The 17,448-nt window shown below is 39.6% G+C and overlaps 1 protein-coding gene across 1 annotated transcript; it reads right to left on the reverse strand.

Moving 5' to 3' along the window:
- Positions 1-6,503: 6,503 nt before the first annotated feature.
- LOC135251944 (uncharacterized) lies at positions 6,504-16,334 on the reverse strand. The gene is made up of 4 exons (XM_064329826.1): positions 15,583-16,334; positions 15,018-15,204; positions 8,475-8,547; positions 6,504-6,585 (listed from the first exon to the last, which is right to left on the reverse strand). The coding sequence occupies exons 1-4, from the start codon at positions 16,276-16,278 to the stop codon at positions 6,504-6,506; spliced, it is 1,038 nt and encodes a 345-aa protein (XP_064185896.1). The 5' UTR covers positions 16,279-16,334.
- Positions 16,335-17,448: the final 1,114 nt, after the last annotated feature.

Genomic DNA, 17,448 nt, shown 5'->3' on the forward strand with positions numbered 1-17,448 from the left:
ATGAAAACCAGAGTTGCGCTAATATAAGTCAAGGAAGCCACGAGGCTGAGAAACAGGAAAAAAAAGAAAAAACAATCAGAGACTTAGGCTAAACGTTAGGCTTACTAAAATCAACTGCTTGGCACATTCTCACCATAATAAAGAAAAAACCCCAAACACATGTCAACAGATCAGAAACACCCTTCAGAAGGCAGGCAAAGGATGTGTCAGTGACTACTGTCTTCTACAGAGGCTAGCCTGCAAGATCCAAATCACTAGTTAGCCGCAAAAACAGAATGGTCATGTTCCAGTTTGCTAAGAAGTACCTAAAAGAGTCCGTATAGTTGTAGAAGAAGGCCTTGTAGACAGATGAGACCAAAATTATCTTGTATCAGAGTGATATAAATCACAAATTGTATAAGCCAAAAGGAAGCGGCCAAGATCCAAAGCACCCCCCCCCCCCCATCTGTGAAACATGATGGTGGGGGTGTTATGGTTTCGGTATATATGGCTGCCACATATACTTGCTCACTTGTCTTTAGCGATGCTGTAACAGCAAAATTCATTCTGAACTGTATGAGAATTCTGAAGTGAAGTGCACTTCAGACTTCTGAAGAGTACAGGTGCTCATCCTACAGCAAGACAATGATCCCAAACATACTGCTGAAGTTCTTGACTGGTCAAGTCATTCAACCAATCTAAATCCACCTGAACATGCGTTCAATATGCTGAAGAGAAAACGTAAAACAACAAGCAACTAACATGTCCCAAACTTTAAAGGCAAAACTGAAAGCAAGCCGCTCCAGAAACAAACAGGAACTGAAGGTGGCTACAGTACAGCCCTGGAAGAGCATCACCAGTTAAGATGCCCAACATCTGGTGATGTCTATGAGTTTCAGACTTCAAACATATATATATATATATATATATATATATATATAATTATAATTTTTAAAATATATATATTTATATGCCACCACGAACACTGTGTTCCTTCCTTGACTGTTAGCATTCGATCATTCTGGCATTGGCAGTGATGATCAAACATAAAGGGCGGCAAGGATTAGCTTTTTCCTGTAAGGCTGGCATCCGGCAAACGCCTTATGCACTGGGTGTCAGACAGCTGGTCCCGACACGACTGAAGGATCTTGTGTTGATAGATGCAGCAATGATTCAATACAGTATTGTCAGCAAAAGAACAAAATGGCATTTGAGAGGATATTTAAGATTAAGTTGAGAATTTACTGGTATAGGGGGTTTTCTTGCCACCTTGTGTTTACCACTGTCTGAGACCCGGCAACAGAAATGCTAATATTTTCTCACTGCATCCAGGCCATACTTATGTGATTCATGTGTGATTCATGGATCTAACAAAAAGAGAGTATTTGTCATGAATATACTTGCATGCATGCTTTCGTAAAGTTCTTTGAAACCACACAACATGCAGTATTTGAATAATAATTTGATTCCTCAAATATAGATGGTACTTGAGGTTTAGACAGTACATATCAAGCGGATCAAGTTTCTCATGTTGTATGATTCATCACAAGGGCTGGCTCTTCCAGGGCCTAGTGTGTTTTTTGTCAGGAACAGTTGCAGAGCTGAGAGCTAGCTCCCATAACACGACAACCTACACAGAATGAAAAAATAAGGTTTCTCTTTGTTGAGTTCCAATATCTGACTATTTATTTATTTACGTACTTACTTAAACACGCAACTGCTCAGGGATGATTGGCTCAGGGTGAATACACTCTCAGAAATAAAGGTACACAAGGGTACAAAACTGTGCCTCTAAAGGTACTAGTGACAAGCGATTGTACCTCCCTAGGTACTGAATGGTACCTTTTTTCTGGTAAAGGTACGGTTATGTACCTTCAAGGGGTACTGCCACAGTGACAAGTGATTGCACCTTTCTAGGTACTGAATGGTACCTTTTTTTCTGAGAGTGTAGGAAGACCATTCCATGATCAGAGCTGCTGGTCAGGGTTGCTGTCATGAATAATAATATATATATATATATATATATGATTTAGGTTATAAAAGTAAAATACACACTTGGAATAAAACACTTGAATACATGGGGAGAATTTGGTCTGCCATTAAAATTATTAATATCGAAATGAAGCAAATGTTTAAAAAGAATAATTGAATTAAGACTAAGGGCTTGATTTATTAAAATACTAAGAACATTGATACTGGCTGCTGTTCTACCTGAGGAAATTAAGATAATGCACATGAAACATTTCCTTTCAGGAGAGATATTAAATAGTAATTATGTAAATGATTACAGTAAAAAAAAAAAAAACAGATTTAAATGTGGGCCATTCCCACGAAAAACTCATTTTGCATAGAAAATAAACAAATAAATAAATGTTTTTCGACTGGATGTTTTTTCAACAGATGTGCAACTGGGCACATGCCCAGAAAAACCCATAAGTGGAAAATAAAATTTAATATACAAGAACTTGAAGCATTGGTAGCAGACGGAAACCAATATGTCAAAGTGCTGCAGCTTCAGACAGACACTAAAGCAAGAAGAAAAATGTGGAAAATTATGTGATAAAATCCATGCAGTAGGGGAAAAATCTAATGGAATTAAACAATGCTTGCAAGATTTGGCCTCTTTGCATAAAATTTAAAAAAGCTGCTCGTAATTAAACTGAAATAAAATCTGGGTAAAGGTCCAACTGATTGAGTGGAATTAATGCCAATTAAATAGCATGTACAGCTCACCTTCTTGGAGCAGGTTCCTGGAATCTGAGGATTCTAAGCACTTGAACTGGATGTAAAACAGAGTAATGGTATGCAATATGCAGAAAGCAAATATTACAGACACATTATTTGTCTGTCCTTTTCTCAAAGTTCATGTCTGTGAGCTCAAAATAACAGTCATTGCAATTGTTAGCAGCCATTGAAACGGTTTATATTAGTATCTGCTTCCATTGTATATCAAAATATGGGTGCAATCACCATGTTTCAATTGCCATTTCAATTTGAGTAAAGATGTTAGATAGATAACAGGTAGAACCTTTTCCTCCCTATATATATATATATATATTAGAGCCCGACCGATATATCGGCCATTATTTGACTTTTTTGACGACATCGGGATCGGCAGTTATGCCGCCAATGTGCCCCGATTTTTTAATAAGTATAATAAACAAAAAAACAATGATTATTTATCTGTACTTGTCTGTTCGAACGTTGTAATTGCTATTTACTAGAATTATCCAGTAGAGGGAGCTCTAATACAAGTGTGAACTGCAGCAGCTGACGCGCTACTTCTCTAATAAGACGTTTGTCACTCGTGCCTCATCCAATATTCTCCACTGCAAGACTTGTCTGCACAGATTCGATTGCCGCAATAAAGGTATGTATATTTAGTGAAAGTTTTTAATTAAATGCGTTTATACGACCACTATGTTTATCAATCCTCATTATCAAGCGAGCGAGCTAGCTAACATATTTGGTTCACTTTAGCAAGCTAGCTGGCTAGCAAGCCTTTATGAAGTGGCAGAGAGCACATGGTAAATGGTAAATGGACTGCATTTATATAGCGCTTTTATCCAAAGTGCTTTACAACTGATGCCTCTCATTCGCCAGAGCAGTTAGGGGTTAGGTGTCTTGCTCAAGGACACTTCGACACGCCCAGGGCGGGGTTTGAACCGGCAACCCTCCGACTGCCAGACAATCGGTCTTACCTCCTGAGCTATGTCGCCCTAGGTCCTAAGCAGCGTAGGATCTACATTTCCAGAGGACATCGCTGTATTCTCAAATAAATAACCAGCCAAAATAAAATGGTGATTGAATGTATCACACATTTGTTTTTTTATCTGAGATAATGATATTAGCTACTGTATGATGCTGTGTAAATAGCCAACGCGTGATTGCAAGCGAGTGTGTCATCTAGTCACGCGTCATCGTAGCAAGCTAACCAGACAGTAAAAACACAGATAAAACACTTCTAACATGGATCATTTTAAGCCGTGTTATCTAGCTTTGTCATGATAACATGAGAGAAGGATTGCTGTTGGAGAAGTGAATCAACCAACAGTTAGCGCGGGTAACCTGCACGAAAGTGCATTGTAGTTTTTTTCATGTAGCCTATTTCATCCAGTCAATTTAATTTCATCTAACGTTACACTTGATTCACTCTTTAGCTCCGCTAGATAATGTCTTACTCTTTGAGATCATGTAGTAGATATAAAATAAGAAAAATCATTCATTTAACTTGCTGAGAATATATAATAAGAAATAATTAGGCTGTGTCAGTAGCTAATGCGTTATTGCGAGCGAGTGTGTCATCTAGTCACGCGTCAGAGCGCATTGTAGTTATTTTCACCGCCTAATTCTTATGGACAGGGAAGCTCGCTAGATAGTCTTACTCTTTAAGATCATGTAGTAGGAATAAAATAAGAAAATATAATTAATGTACTGAGAATAGATTCTAAGAAAGAATAATAACAAATTAATTACAACAACAACAATAATAATATTCATAAAAATACATGTTTGAAACTGGAAAACTGATTTTTTTAGATTAATTTTGTATAGATGGCTGGAAAAGAAAGGAGTAAAAGCAAGGTGTGGAGTTATTTTGATTTCACACACTTAAAGATGGTGTTAATATGTATATTTAATTTAATACCATCTTTTACTTTTTTATCTAAAAACTTTGTGTGTTTATTTTTATTTGTTTGCTTATAAGTTAAATGCTCTTAAATATAGAAACTTTAATAAAATATAAGTTTTTCTAATTTATTTGAAAATGTTGCACTTTTTGACAAAATATCGGTCAACACATCGGTAATCGGTGGGCTAGGACTCTCCAAAATCGGGATCGGCATCGGACCCAAAAATCTGGCATCGGTCGGGCTCTAATACATATATATATTTTTTTTTTTTTTTCCCAAAAGGACCACTAAAATTACATATTCATTCACATGAACTAGTGGAAATCTGTGGTTTATGAGTTGCCCATATTTAAGGCAAACATTCACTGGTGACACTTGATGAATATGGTTTTTCAATATTCCAGGCTTTAACCTTGTTTATATTCAGTGGAAATTGGAAATTTGCTTTTGATTGACCTCTGTTGGTTCATTCAGACAGTTCTGAGAATATTACCATAGTAATAATTAAAATAAAGAACAAAATGCAAATGAAACCTTTTTGTATACCATCAGTGGTGCTCTTCTTGTTTAGCTATATAACCTGTACCTATATAACCTTTAGGTTTGGTACATTTCAGCCAATCCATGACATCGTTTCTACCAATAGGTGTCATGGTGAGAGCCACACAGAAGCTGAGTTTGAGATTGTGTTTAGGCTCAGATCTGAATACGTTTTGTTTGCCCCAATTTTAAATCAACTGTTGTGTCTTGTGAGCCATTGTTGTGACTATTTTCAATACCGCAGGCCCCACATTACTACAGGTGAGAATTATAGTTCTCGCTGATTACAACTGGTATCCATGGGTACCAGCTTGTGACAAGTGAGTCCCTTGTGAATCCTAAAATTTATCAAGTGCATAATTTATCTTAGTCTTACAATTACTTCTGGGATGATTCTGAATTTTAACTAGAATATTTGCAATAAAAGAACTTTCATTTTACACTAGAATAACTGAATTCTGGATGGATTCTGTTTCCTTCTTTTATTTCAGATTATCCAGGGCCAAAGTAAAATGACTAATTTACAAACAAGGTTCATGTTCATTCAACTTCATGTGAGATAAATCATTTACATTAATGGGACGAGGCATACAACGCAAGTAATGTTTATCATTTGTGGCAATTCATACAAAACAAGGGAGACAGATTTGTGTCCTTCTGACATTTCGGTTGGTTATATTTTCTATGTCTAGGAACAAGAAATAAAAGAATTACATGTAATATGCTTAATACATTGAGAGAATTCTCCTGCCTAGTCTGCTTTATATCTAATTATGACATTTTGTGAATAGATAATCAAATTTGCAGTGCCCAAGAGAAGACGTGATTGTCACAATTAACTGGAAATCCCTTCTGTGTCCCTACTGAATTTAAACTCCAACCAGAAAAAAGTGTTACCCAAACCCGACAGGGAAGAGGTAATAAATTACTGAAGAATGTACTTAATTAACATATCTAAGCACCCTGTCATAATGAAACAAAAAATTACTTTGAATGGTAATATACAAAAATAATATTTTCAAAGCTTTCCCCAAGACATTATTTATCACCACATATTTTACTCAGCTCTGAAAACCAGCCATTATCAGCTTTTCTTCATGATAAAAAAAAAAAAAAAATAGATAGCAGTGCTAGCATAGTTGGCACTCACTTCTAAATTCAAAGTATGATAAGGTAGCTTCCCAATTAAATCCTTTCACCATTGGAAACTGCAGTGCCACACTGTGAAGAGCTCACAGACTACGTGAGAGTCTGTGACCTTATTGTCTTTGATAAGATCTTAAGCAAGGGCTGATCCGGCGAGTGTGTCGCTCTATGAGGGCCATCAATCTGCCAGCGGGGGCCCCCACGTCACTCAGCAGTTCTGGCTGCGCCTCCTTTCCCCTGCTGGACCTGCTGGGGGCCTCCTATCTCACAGGCGCTTTGCTCCGGGCTGCAGATGAATGAGGATCAGACTCGTAATTAAGCTCCTTGGCGAGGGGCGCTCTTGGCGAGTTTAAATTGATATTCTGCAGAGACCATGACCTTTCTAAAGGTGCCTTCATGTTTTTTTAGAAGGAAATGAGAGAATGGGAGGGAGGGAGAAACTGTGTGTGTGGGAGAGAGAGAGAGAGAGAGAGAGAGAGAGAGAAATGAGTGATCTCCTGAAACAATAATACATAAAAAAGAAACAGTAGCTTTGAAAATGGGCCTTGTAAATTAGAAGACTCATTAAACAAACACAAGGGTCTGATGTAGAGACAAGCAAGTATAGAAGCAAAAGCTGACAGTCTGGGAGAGAACCAAAGGACCATGTTTTATAATACTCAAATAATTCAGTCTGACTGTATCAAGACCCACATAACTTATTTGCTTTGTTACCTCCATAGTTATCTTACCATGAGCAAATAAATGACGCTTCTGTAGAAAATGTATCATTAAAAGTGCTTAATATTTCTGTTGCATGTTTAGCTAGATAGGTTTGGTGAACATTTATTAGTACTAATGTACTTTATGATCGTATGTTGGACAGCGGTAAGGAATGATCATGTTATATCCTAGCTGATATTTCTGACATGGATTAGATAATAAGTCACAGTGACCTTGATATGTGATCGTCATCAGATTGAGGCTTGCTAGCTGAAATGAAATTAATGTAGCTGATTGCCTTCACCCTGTAGCATTCGACTAAACGTCTGCTTTCTCATTTTACTCTTCTCAGACATGGCAAACTAAGTCCACGATTAAACACAATCTTAAACTTTACTGAACAAAATAAAATGAAAAAAATACATATTCATGTGACCTTGAGAAAGGTGCAAAAACAGCCTTCACAAGCTCGACATATTTATAATTTTCTGTTATTCTGCAAAAGATGTTCTACCTTCCTATCAGTAATGACTTTGGAGCAAGAGCAGTCACTCATGACAGTCTGTTTTATGGTCATGGTGAAAATCTATGCTGAAAACAGCTTGAACATTAAGAAGCAGGAAAGGGACGTGTTTACTGCAGTGCCATTTCTTGACCAGGGGCTGGACATGATGGATGAGCATTTTTCATGGCCACTTTTGATAATCTCAGCATATCTCTTGGAATAATCAAATGGAGGTCATTCTATAAGACGGGAGACAATCGGAGTGTAGCTTTCATATGGATTCTAAGAAGAGAAAAATGCAAGATGATAATGAAAAGCAAAAAAAGAAACCAGTGAATATAGGGGAAGCCTGTCTCATCAGTCAACGCTATGCTGCTGCACAACTACTCTGAACTATTCTATCCATGTGTCTTTACACTAAGGTGAAAGAGTGATAAAAATTCAGAATATAACAGTGGCAGGCAAAGGAAGAAGGCTAATTGCTTACAGCTGTCTGTATGTTATTCAGGTCTGTTTTCTCCAAACCTGCTACGGGTGTGGACTCATTAATCGGTTTCTTCCTTATTGTTATGGTGGCTCCTGTCTGCTTGCTGGTTTTCACTGTCAATCTTGACACCCTCTGCCTGTTATCTCTAGGATACATTCATTAGCTCTGTTCTTTTGACCCTCTGTTTCACTTCCTCAAGCTACAGACATGATTTGCATATGACCATATGATCTTACACATTCAAATCAAACATTTTAATGAACATTTAAAATACAGGGTTTTGTAAGAGTGGAAACCTCTATCGTCTTTTTTTTTTTTTAATTACCTTTGACAAATGTGATTTTATTCCAGGTTATTGTGAGTTTGTTTGATTTGAACCTGATGAAGTGCACAATGATTCTTGAGCTGAGTCACTGTACACACTGGACATTGAAGATGACAAGGTTTATTTGGGCCTACTATTCAATTTTTCTGCCTGTACCTGTACTCGGGTTTGCTCTCACTGTTATTTTTACTTTTTCCGATTCCTTTGTCAGTGTTGATGCTCTCAAAAACTGTAGAAAAATATCAAAGCTTAAGACCACATAAAGGTCTGAAGACCTGCAAACTGGTTATTGTTTTACACTTTATATTCAACGTAGTACTACAGAAAATTCAGTAGCTGTTTTATGCAAGCCACACAGTACTACGTGAGAGCACTGTAGCCTTTTGTAGGTGAAGCATAAATCAAATTTGGTAGCCTGTGCAACCTTACACAATGTTAAGAGAAGCATATGTTAGCCCTGAGAAAACCTGGTATTACAACCACCCTATACCACCTCTGGTGGAGCAAAGCCAACTGTGTTCCTTGACCCAGCATGCAGTATTTTCAGTTGGCAAGGTCATGCAGACTCAGTTGTCTTATGGTCCTATGGCCATGTCGAATACCTTTCCGATACAGATGCTAAGTCAGAAAGGTCAACACTGATCATTTTACTATCCAAAAAAAGCAGGGGGTTGCAAGCCTTTACTAATGATACCCCTTGCACCTCTGCTGTTCCTCTCCTTATAACTGCATTACTCCAGCCAGCATTGAGACAGGAAGCAGGACCAGAGTGGAGGGGGCGTGGCCAGATAATACATAATCCCAAAATGGGGGGGTGGGTTTCTCACACCTGGCACTGACAATTGCACTCCCCTGTGGTAACTGCGTGATTCATTGAGATTATTATGGTATCACAATGTGTTGATTGCTTGTGCTGATTTGGGAACTGCGGGTTAAACAAAGTCAGGAAAAACGCATTGCCTAACCATAAGTCAAACACAAATACAGATCAATAGTAACATCCAGAGAAAATATGTAGTTAAGTGTTTAGTGGCAATGTACTGTTGTCATATTGTGTGAGCAGGGTTAATATAGTATATTGCTTATTTTTTATTTGTCTTGGCAGGCACTGAGAGAGGGTTATGCTGAAATACTCCTACGTAACTGCCCACCTCCACACTACTCCTACAATTGGGTCCATGTCATTTAACAGCATATGCAATTAGTTGTAACTATTTCTGAACTGCAGCATATTGAAAACTTCAAATTAAATCAAATGTATGGGTTTATTGAAAGGAGAAAGATAGTGCTTGGAAAATGTTTGTTTTTCCCCCAGTTTTTGTGCATGTTTTCCATTGGCCCAGACTTTTTAATTTTATGTTTTTCTGACAACCAGCAAGCTTTACAATAGCTAGTATAGGGACATTTGGGGGGGTTTGTGATCTAATGCAAGAAAATGCACTTCATGTAACAGAAAAGCAATCTGTATGGTGTGATGGCCCCCTGCTCTGCCTGCCAGTACTGCTTGTTCTGGTGTGTTTCTGCACAGGTACCTGGTGGGTGGAGCAGAGGGTCAAAGCACAGTTGGAAGCACCTGTCGTCGGTGCTCCCAAAGATGTAAAGATGCACCTGTTTCCAGGCCGAGAGAGCTGTCTCCCCACAGGCATCTTTGGGCTTTTGTTTAGGCGGTGGCCACATTTGTTTGGTTCTATTTCGGTTTGCACTATACAACAATGCTTCACTATACTTTCCACACATACACTCACGATGATACAGACTTTCACATTCCGCATTTGTCTGGTCTTTTCTATAAAGTTTAGGTTATTTAAAATGAATTAGAAACTTGGTTTAAAAAAAGAAAATGTGTCTGTGAGCATCTCACTTTTTGTTATATACTATACTATACTATAATACCGCTAAAACAGCAGATCAAAAGAAACTTGTGTAAGTATCTAAAATATCCTTTAACACAGATGAAAACCGTCCCATTCATAAAAAAAAGCTGAAAATAATATGGGGAGAAAAAACAGAACTTGAACTACCCCTTTTAAGTTTGATCTCATCTATTTACTGACCAATATTTTTGTTTTTCAGATTATTGTACATGTTTGATGTACCTAGGCTACCGATGATTTGCCCCACTTTATACCTCTTCATGCACAAGCTTTATACAATTTAAATGTAAACTGAACAGGCACCGGCAAGTGAAATTAAAATAAATCCAGGATTATAGCTCACTTTTGCCTGATTTAAATCACTGATCTTACCACATAATGTTGCATGCTTATTAAAGGAAATTATATTTGATCAGCAAAAAAACTGTGTTTATGGATAGGCATATGCATGTATAAATAAATGTACAAATAATTTGTAAGCTTAATACTAAATTCAGTGGCCAGTTTATTAGGTACACCTGCTCATTCAATGCAAATAGTCTGCTCCTCTAAACACTGAATCATGAGTCACGTGACTGCAGCTAAAGCACACAGATATGGTGAAGAGGTTTGGAGGAGCAGGCTATTTGCATTAATAGCCTACTACTCTGAACAACGAATCACGTAGCTGCAACTAAAGCATGCAGGCATGATGAAGAGGTTTAGTTGTTCTTCAGCCAAACATTAGAATATGCACCACACATTATCTAAGGGATTTTAACCATGGACGCGGTAGTTCTAGAATCTCAGAAACAGATTTTCATATTTTCCTTGGATTTTCATGCACTACAGTCTCTAGAGTTTACAGAGCAATGTGAAATAAACAAGAAAACATCCAGTGAGCAGCAGTTCTCTGAGTAAAAACAGCTTTTTAATGAAAGAGTTGAGGAAAATGAGCAGACTCATTCAAGCTAACAAAAAGGCCAAATTATTCCATTTTTTCTCTTTCTCCATGCACTCGTTATTTTATACACATTACTCATTACACATTACTCAAATGGCAGCTGTTTACAACAATGGTGTGCAGAAGGATTTCTCTGAACGCACAACATGTCAAGCCTTGAAGTTGGAACATTTGCTGTTTTTCTAGTCATATAGCTGAAAAATGTATGTTTGCCTACTTTCCAATTCTTAGTATTTTAGACCAACTAATGAGCTAAGTAAAATACACAACATAGATATGACAAATTATAAGTTTTTTTTTGATTTGTTTAAATGTGAATGAAGCATTAGTGCCACCGCATATAACAAATACAATGACAAGGAATTATAATCTGTCTGTGCATCTACTGTATATGTTGCACATACTTGAGGTCCTCTGCTTCTGTGAGAGGTCCCGGTCATCCGTTCAAAATAATTCTCCCATGTGTAAGAACAATATTGAATTTTAACTAATCTTCACCCTTTTGTCCTGCTGTCAGAAATCAACTTGAAATATCTTAATCCGCTTTGTGAATCCTTCTAAATGTAAACATCTCATTGAAATCCACCCTTAATCTCCAAAGTGTACTTAACTCAAATGTTTAATATCCAGAACCAGCTTTATTGCCCTCCTCTGTACTTTTTTCGAGAGCTACATTGTCCTTCTAATAGTGTGGTTCGCATGGCTGGACAGAGTGCTGTAAATGTGGTCTGATAAATGGATTTTATAACAGAAATGTAACCTCCCTTGATTTATAGTCAATGGCGTTTCAACGGCAATCATTTTGTTATCCCGGCACAAAGTCATTTCCACTGCCCTGTCACAATATCTAGATCCAAATAAACACTGCTCAGTGATTACACCAAGTCTTCTTTATAGTCAACACAATGTAATTTAGGGCCTTTGTAACTAGTGGAAACATAGCTGCCAAAAAACCAATATAAGATTGATCTCTGGTCTCTCAAACATAACACAGTTTTAATCTTCCCTAGGTAATCACATGAGCAAGTGATTTCTTAATCCTGATAAATGCCCCCTTCGTAAAAGAGTTGTGAAACACCTAAACGGATACACACTTCAAATGCTAAATTTAGTTTTATTATCTATTTGCCACTTACCTCATCCATCTTTTGCCGAAGGAATTCAATTTCCGTTTATCTACATTAAGTGAAAGTTTGATGATACCCAAAAGAAAATGTCAGATCAGAATTCCACAAATATATGAAGCGTGTCAGAAACATACAATGCATTTAACAGCTTTGATTGACACATTTTCTGGGTTCTTTTTTGACACAATTAGCAGCATACACATAATGCAGCTCTGTATTCTGGTTGCTATGCAAAAAATACATATAAATAAATATAAAATAGGGAGAGCAAAGAGATTGGTCCATAAATCAAAATGACGATACCATTATGCCCAAAACTGTCATGTTGAAGGACTTGCAGCGCAATGACCTGCACATTATCTAACGCCCATACATTAGTTAAGCAGTAATTAAGGATATCATTAGCAAGATGAGTAATTTGAATGAAGGTAATGGACGTCATCCTCTCTGTAGCTGCCACAGGCACATGTTTATGTGTTTTCTCTCTTTCTGGACGAGTGAAAAAGCACATAGAAAGTAACATTTTAAAATGGAGGACAGAGCAAAAGACAAGAAAGGACTGTGTGTGTGTGTGTGTGCACACATACACATGTGTGTTTGTGGGTGTGAGTGAGGGAGAGGGAGAGAGAGAGAGGGGTGTGTGTGTGGTGTATTTAGACGATAATTCAGTTCACCTCTCACATTTATTTTACTCTCACATACATATATTATCACTCTTACATGCATACAGTATGTTCTCACTCTCATATACATATATTATCACTGTCCCATACATGTATTCTCTCACTCACATATGTATGTTCTCACTCTCACATAGAGTATATATTCTCACTCTCACATTGTCACTTTCACATACATTCATTTTACCCTCACGCACATATATTTTCTTCCTCACAAACGTGTATTCTGCACCTACTCACAGCAAAGCTGACAGCGAGATGAGAGTGCTTTTTATTATTTATTATTCCAACTGCCTGCTGTAATACGTGTCTCTGGTCTTCTCCCTCCATGGTGTGCAGGAGCTGGACAAGAGCTTCCTGTACCAGCTTCTGAGTCAATCACAATTCATTAAAACTATGCCTTCTGTTTCCACTACATTTTCTCTCATGTACAGTGAGCCATAATGTTTGGGATAAATACATATGTTTTTTCTTTATTTGGCTCTGTACTCCGCAATTTTAGATTTGTAATCAAAAAATTCACATTGTGGTTAAAGTGCAGATTCTGCTTTTATTTAAGGGTATGCTTATACACTTTGGTTATACACCATTTACAGTACTGTAGGTACTGGCCATCCTGATTTTGCAGCTAACTAGTGGTTTGCATCTTGTAGTGTAGCCTCTGTAGTTCTGTGCGTGAAGTCTTCTGTGGACAGTCATCACTGACACATCCATGCCGGCCTCCTGAAGAGTGTTTCTGATCTGTCAGAGAGGTGTTTCTTCATTATGGTGAGAATTGTTCGGTCATCAACTGCAAAGGTCGTCCTTAGCCTAGCAAGCCCTTTGCAATTACTGAGCTCACCAGTGCTCTCTTTCTTCTTATTGATGTTCCAAACAGTTGATTCTAGTAAGTCGAAGGTTTAGCCTATGTCTCTGACTGATTTTTTCTTATTTCTCAGCCTTAAAATGGCTTCCTTTACTTTCATTGGTACAACTCTGGTCCTCATGTTGACAAATGCTAATAACAGACTCCAAAGGCAATAAAAAGCCTAGAATCAAGACTAAGTACTAAACGTTCTCTTATACCTGCATTAAGGAAACAATTGAACACACCTGACTGATAATAAACACCTGTGAAGCCATTTGTCCCAAATATTATGGTGCCCTGAAATTACATTACAGGCATTTAGCAGACGCTCTTATCCAGAGCGACGTACAACAAGTGCATTAGTTCAAGGTGCAGAGGTGCAGAAGAAACACACTAGAGTGAAGTAAAGATCATAGTGCCAGAAGTGACCACATAGATCAGGACTCAACCCTGTAGGGTAACCTGTTCAGCAAACAAACAAACAATCCTGCCAAGTACAAACTAGCACTGAAATCACATATGCCTAATCAGAATCAGACAAAAACAATGCTGCCAAATAAAAACTCATGTGATCGTATTAGCCTAATTAGGTACATTGAGCTAAACTATAGGCTGGGGGGGGGGGGGGGGGGGGGGAGAGGTGCAGCCTGAAGAGATGAGTCTTTAGTCTGCGTTTGAAGGTAGTCAGATTCTCTGCTGTTCTGACCGCCACGGGGAGGTCATTCCACCAGCGAGGGGCCAGGACAGACAGCAGACGCGAGCGGGAAGTACAGACACGAAGAGGGGGAGGTGCCAAGCGTCCAGAGGTGGCAGAACGGAGAGGTCTGGCTGGTGTGTAGGGTCTGATGATCCTCTGGATGTATCCTGGTGCTGACCCCTTAGCTGCCTGGTATGCAAGCACCAAGGTCTTAAATTTGATGCGAGCCATAACAGGCAGCCAGTGGAGGTTAGTGAGCAGGGGGGTGACATGGGAATGTCTGGGGAGGTTGTAGACCAGACGCAATGCAGCATTCTGGATGAGCTGCAGGGGTCTGATGGCAGATGCTGGCAGACCAGCCAGCAGCGAGTTGCAGTAGTCCAGGCGGGACAGGACCATCACTTGAACCAGGAGCTGGGTTGCGTAGGTGGTGAGGAAGGGGCGGATTCTCTGGATGTTGTACAGGAAGAACCTGCACGTTCGACTCACCGCTGTGATGTTCTGGGAGAGGGACAGTCTGTTGTCCATCACCACTCCGAGGTTTTTTGCGGTGGGTGATGATGACACCAGTTTCCCCTAGAGAAATGGAAAAGTCAAGGAGGTTAGAGGATGGAGCAGGGATGAAGATCATCTCTGTCTTACCTGGGTTCAGCTTAAGATGGTGGTTATCCATCCAGCTCTGGATGTCCCTCAGGCAAGCAGAGATCCGAGCGGAGACCTGTGTGTTAGAGGGGGGGAAGGAGAGAAAGAGTTGGGTGTCATCGGCATAACAATGATAGGACAACCCATAGGCAGAGATTACAGGACCAAGAGATTGGGTGTACAGGGAGAATAGGAGGGGACCAAGGACTGAGCCCTGGGGAACTCCTGTGGCAAGGGGGCAAGGTGCCGATACTGCACCAGCCCAGGCGACTTGGAAGGAGCGACCGGAGAGGTAGGACTCGATCCAGTCTAGTGCTGTGCCACAGATCCCCATAGCTGCCAGGGAGGACAGGAGGATGGGGTGGTCGACTGTGTCGAAGGCGGCAGAAAGGTCTAGGAGGATCAGGACAGACGAATGGGAGGCTGCTTGTGCGGCGTGAAGCAACTCACTGACCGAGAGGAGTGCGGTCTCTGTCGAGTGGCCAGGTCTGAAGCCGGACTGGTGGGGGTCTAGGAGGTTGTTCAGTAAGAGAAAAGAGGAGAGTTGGTTAGAAGCAGCTCGTTCAATTGTTTTGGATAAAAAAGGGAGAAGGGAAACAGGACGGTAGTTCTGGATGACGGAGGGATCCAGAGTGGGCTTTTTCAGCACTGGGGTGATGTGGGCCAGCTTGAAGGAAGAGGGGAAACATCCAGAAGACAAGGAGGAGTTCACAAGGGAGGTGACAAACGGGAGGATGTCAGGTGTGATAGTCTGGAGGAGAGAGGAAGGGACAGGGTCAAGAGCACAGGTGGTAGGGCGGTGGGAGAGTAGGAGCTGGGAAACATCAGAGTCAATGAGGGGAGAGAAAGTGGAGAAACAAGGGGAGGGAACAGAGAGGGGGGAGTGGGGAAGGGTGGCGGTGGACGTGAAGGAGCTGCGGATGTCTGCAATCTTCTCATCGAAGAAAACCGCAAAGTCATCTGCAGCGAGGGAGGACTGAGGTGGGGAAGGAGGAGTGCTGAGGAGAGAAGAAAAAATGGAGAACAGTTGATGAGGGTTAGAGGCAGATTTATGAATTTTTGTTTGATAATAATTAATTTTAGCAGAGGTTACAGCAGTAGAAAATGTAGCTAGCAGTGACTGGTAGGCAGACAGGTCAGATTGAGCCATGGATTTCCTCCACTTCCTCTCCGCTGCACGTAGGCTGGCTCGGTTGGTTCGGAGGGGGTCAGATATCCATGGACTGGGAGGGGACGAGCGTGCCGGCCTGGAGACTAGAGGACAGAGAATGGGGGGCTATGTATAAAAATTGTGATAATTTCTACATTGTGAAACTAAAATGTATAAAATACCCTTAAATAAAAGCTGGGTACACATTAATCACTTTTTAGTTGTTTGATTACAAATCCAAATTTAGTCGAAACAACAAAAATTTGCCTTTATGGAAACATTATGGAGCTCACAGTACATACATCCTACTCATGCATACATTTCACTCTCACATACATTATGCCCTTACATACATACGTGTATGTGAGATTGAGAGTATACAGTATGTATGAGAGTAAAATGAATGTACAGTGCCTTCGGAAAGTATTCAGAAAATTGTCAACACGGTCTCCTGTGCATCATATGCATATAGCCATTCTACTGCGTACATATTTGCACTATTGTATATTGCCATTATTAACATACTGTACAAATACTTTCATTTTGACCTGGCATTTCTCTTTGACTCTTACCACTCCACACATAGCAGTTTTAAGGTCCTAACACACAATAGAACTTAGGCTATCTGCACCCCATAGTCACTCACCTATATAATAGTGTCGTAGCAAGATACAGAATTGTATTTATGCAGGCTACATAAGCCAGAGGCACGTCCGCATCTAGCAAGATAGACTAGATAGATATCTGTATAGAGACACACTACTGGCGGCAAGCAGTCTCCTATGTCTATGCATAACTGTTAGCACAGAGAAAAGGTTAAAACATTGTTTTGAAGTCAGGTAACATTAAATTAATCCCATTCCTGTAGCACCGGGTAAGCACACGTTCTTTGGCCACTCAGATAGTTCTACTGTACGGTGTCTGAGGGGTTCACACACAGACACACACACACACACACACACATATGATAAAAAAAAATTATTTTTACCCTTTGTTCAGGTTCATCATGTGCATCTATGAGATGGAGGATTCTGGAGAAAGTGAAGAGGGCATGACACTTCTCAATCCTCATTGATGGGATAACTGATGCGGTTACATTGGAGAATGTGTGCCTTTTCTCAAACGAGGGGCCAGTGAATGTGTACTTTTCCATTCAGGACATCACATATG

Source organism: Anguilla rostrata, chromosome 3, assembly GCF_018555375.3.
Source record: "Anguilla rostrata isolate EN2019 chromosome 3, ASM1855537v3, whole genome shotgun sequence".
NCBI classification, from domain to species: Eukaryota; Metazoa; Chordata; class Actinopteri; order Anguilliformes; family Anguillidae; genus Anguilla; species Anguilla rostrata.

What these genes read in the sequence shown, in the direction of transcription:
- LOC135251944 (XM_064329826.1), bottom strand. Translation starts at nt 16,278, where the DNA reads ATGGCTCAATCTGACCTGTCTGCCTACCAGTCACTGCTAGCTACATTT. An exon ending in CAGAGACCGCACTCCTCTCG is followed by an intron (nt 15,205 to 15,582) that starts GTCAGTGAGTTG and finishes TCTAACACACAG; the next exon opens with GTCTCCGCTCGGATCTCTGC. An exon ending in GAGAGCAAACCCGAGTACAG is followed by an intron (nt 6,586 to 8,474) that starts GTACAGGCAGAA and finishes ATTCATCTGCAG; the next exon opens with CCCGGAGCAAAGCGCCTGTG.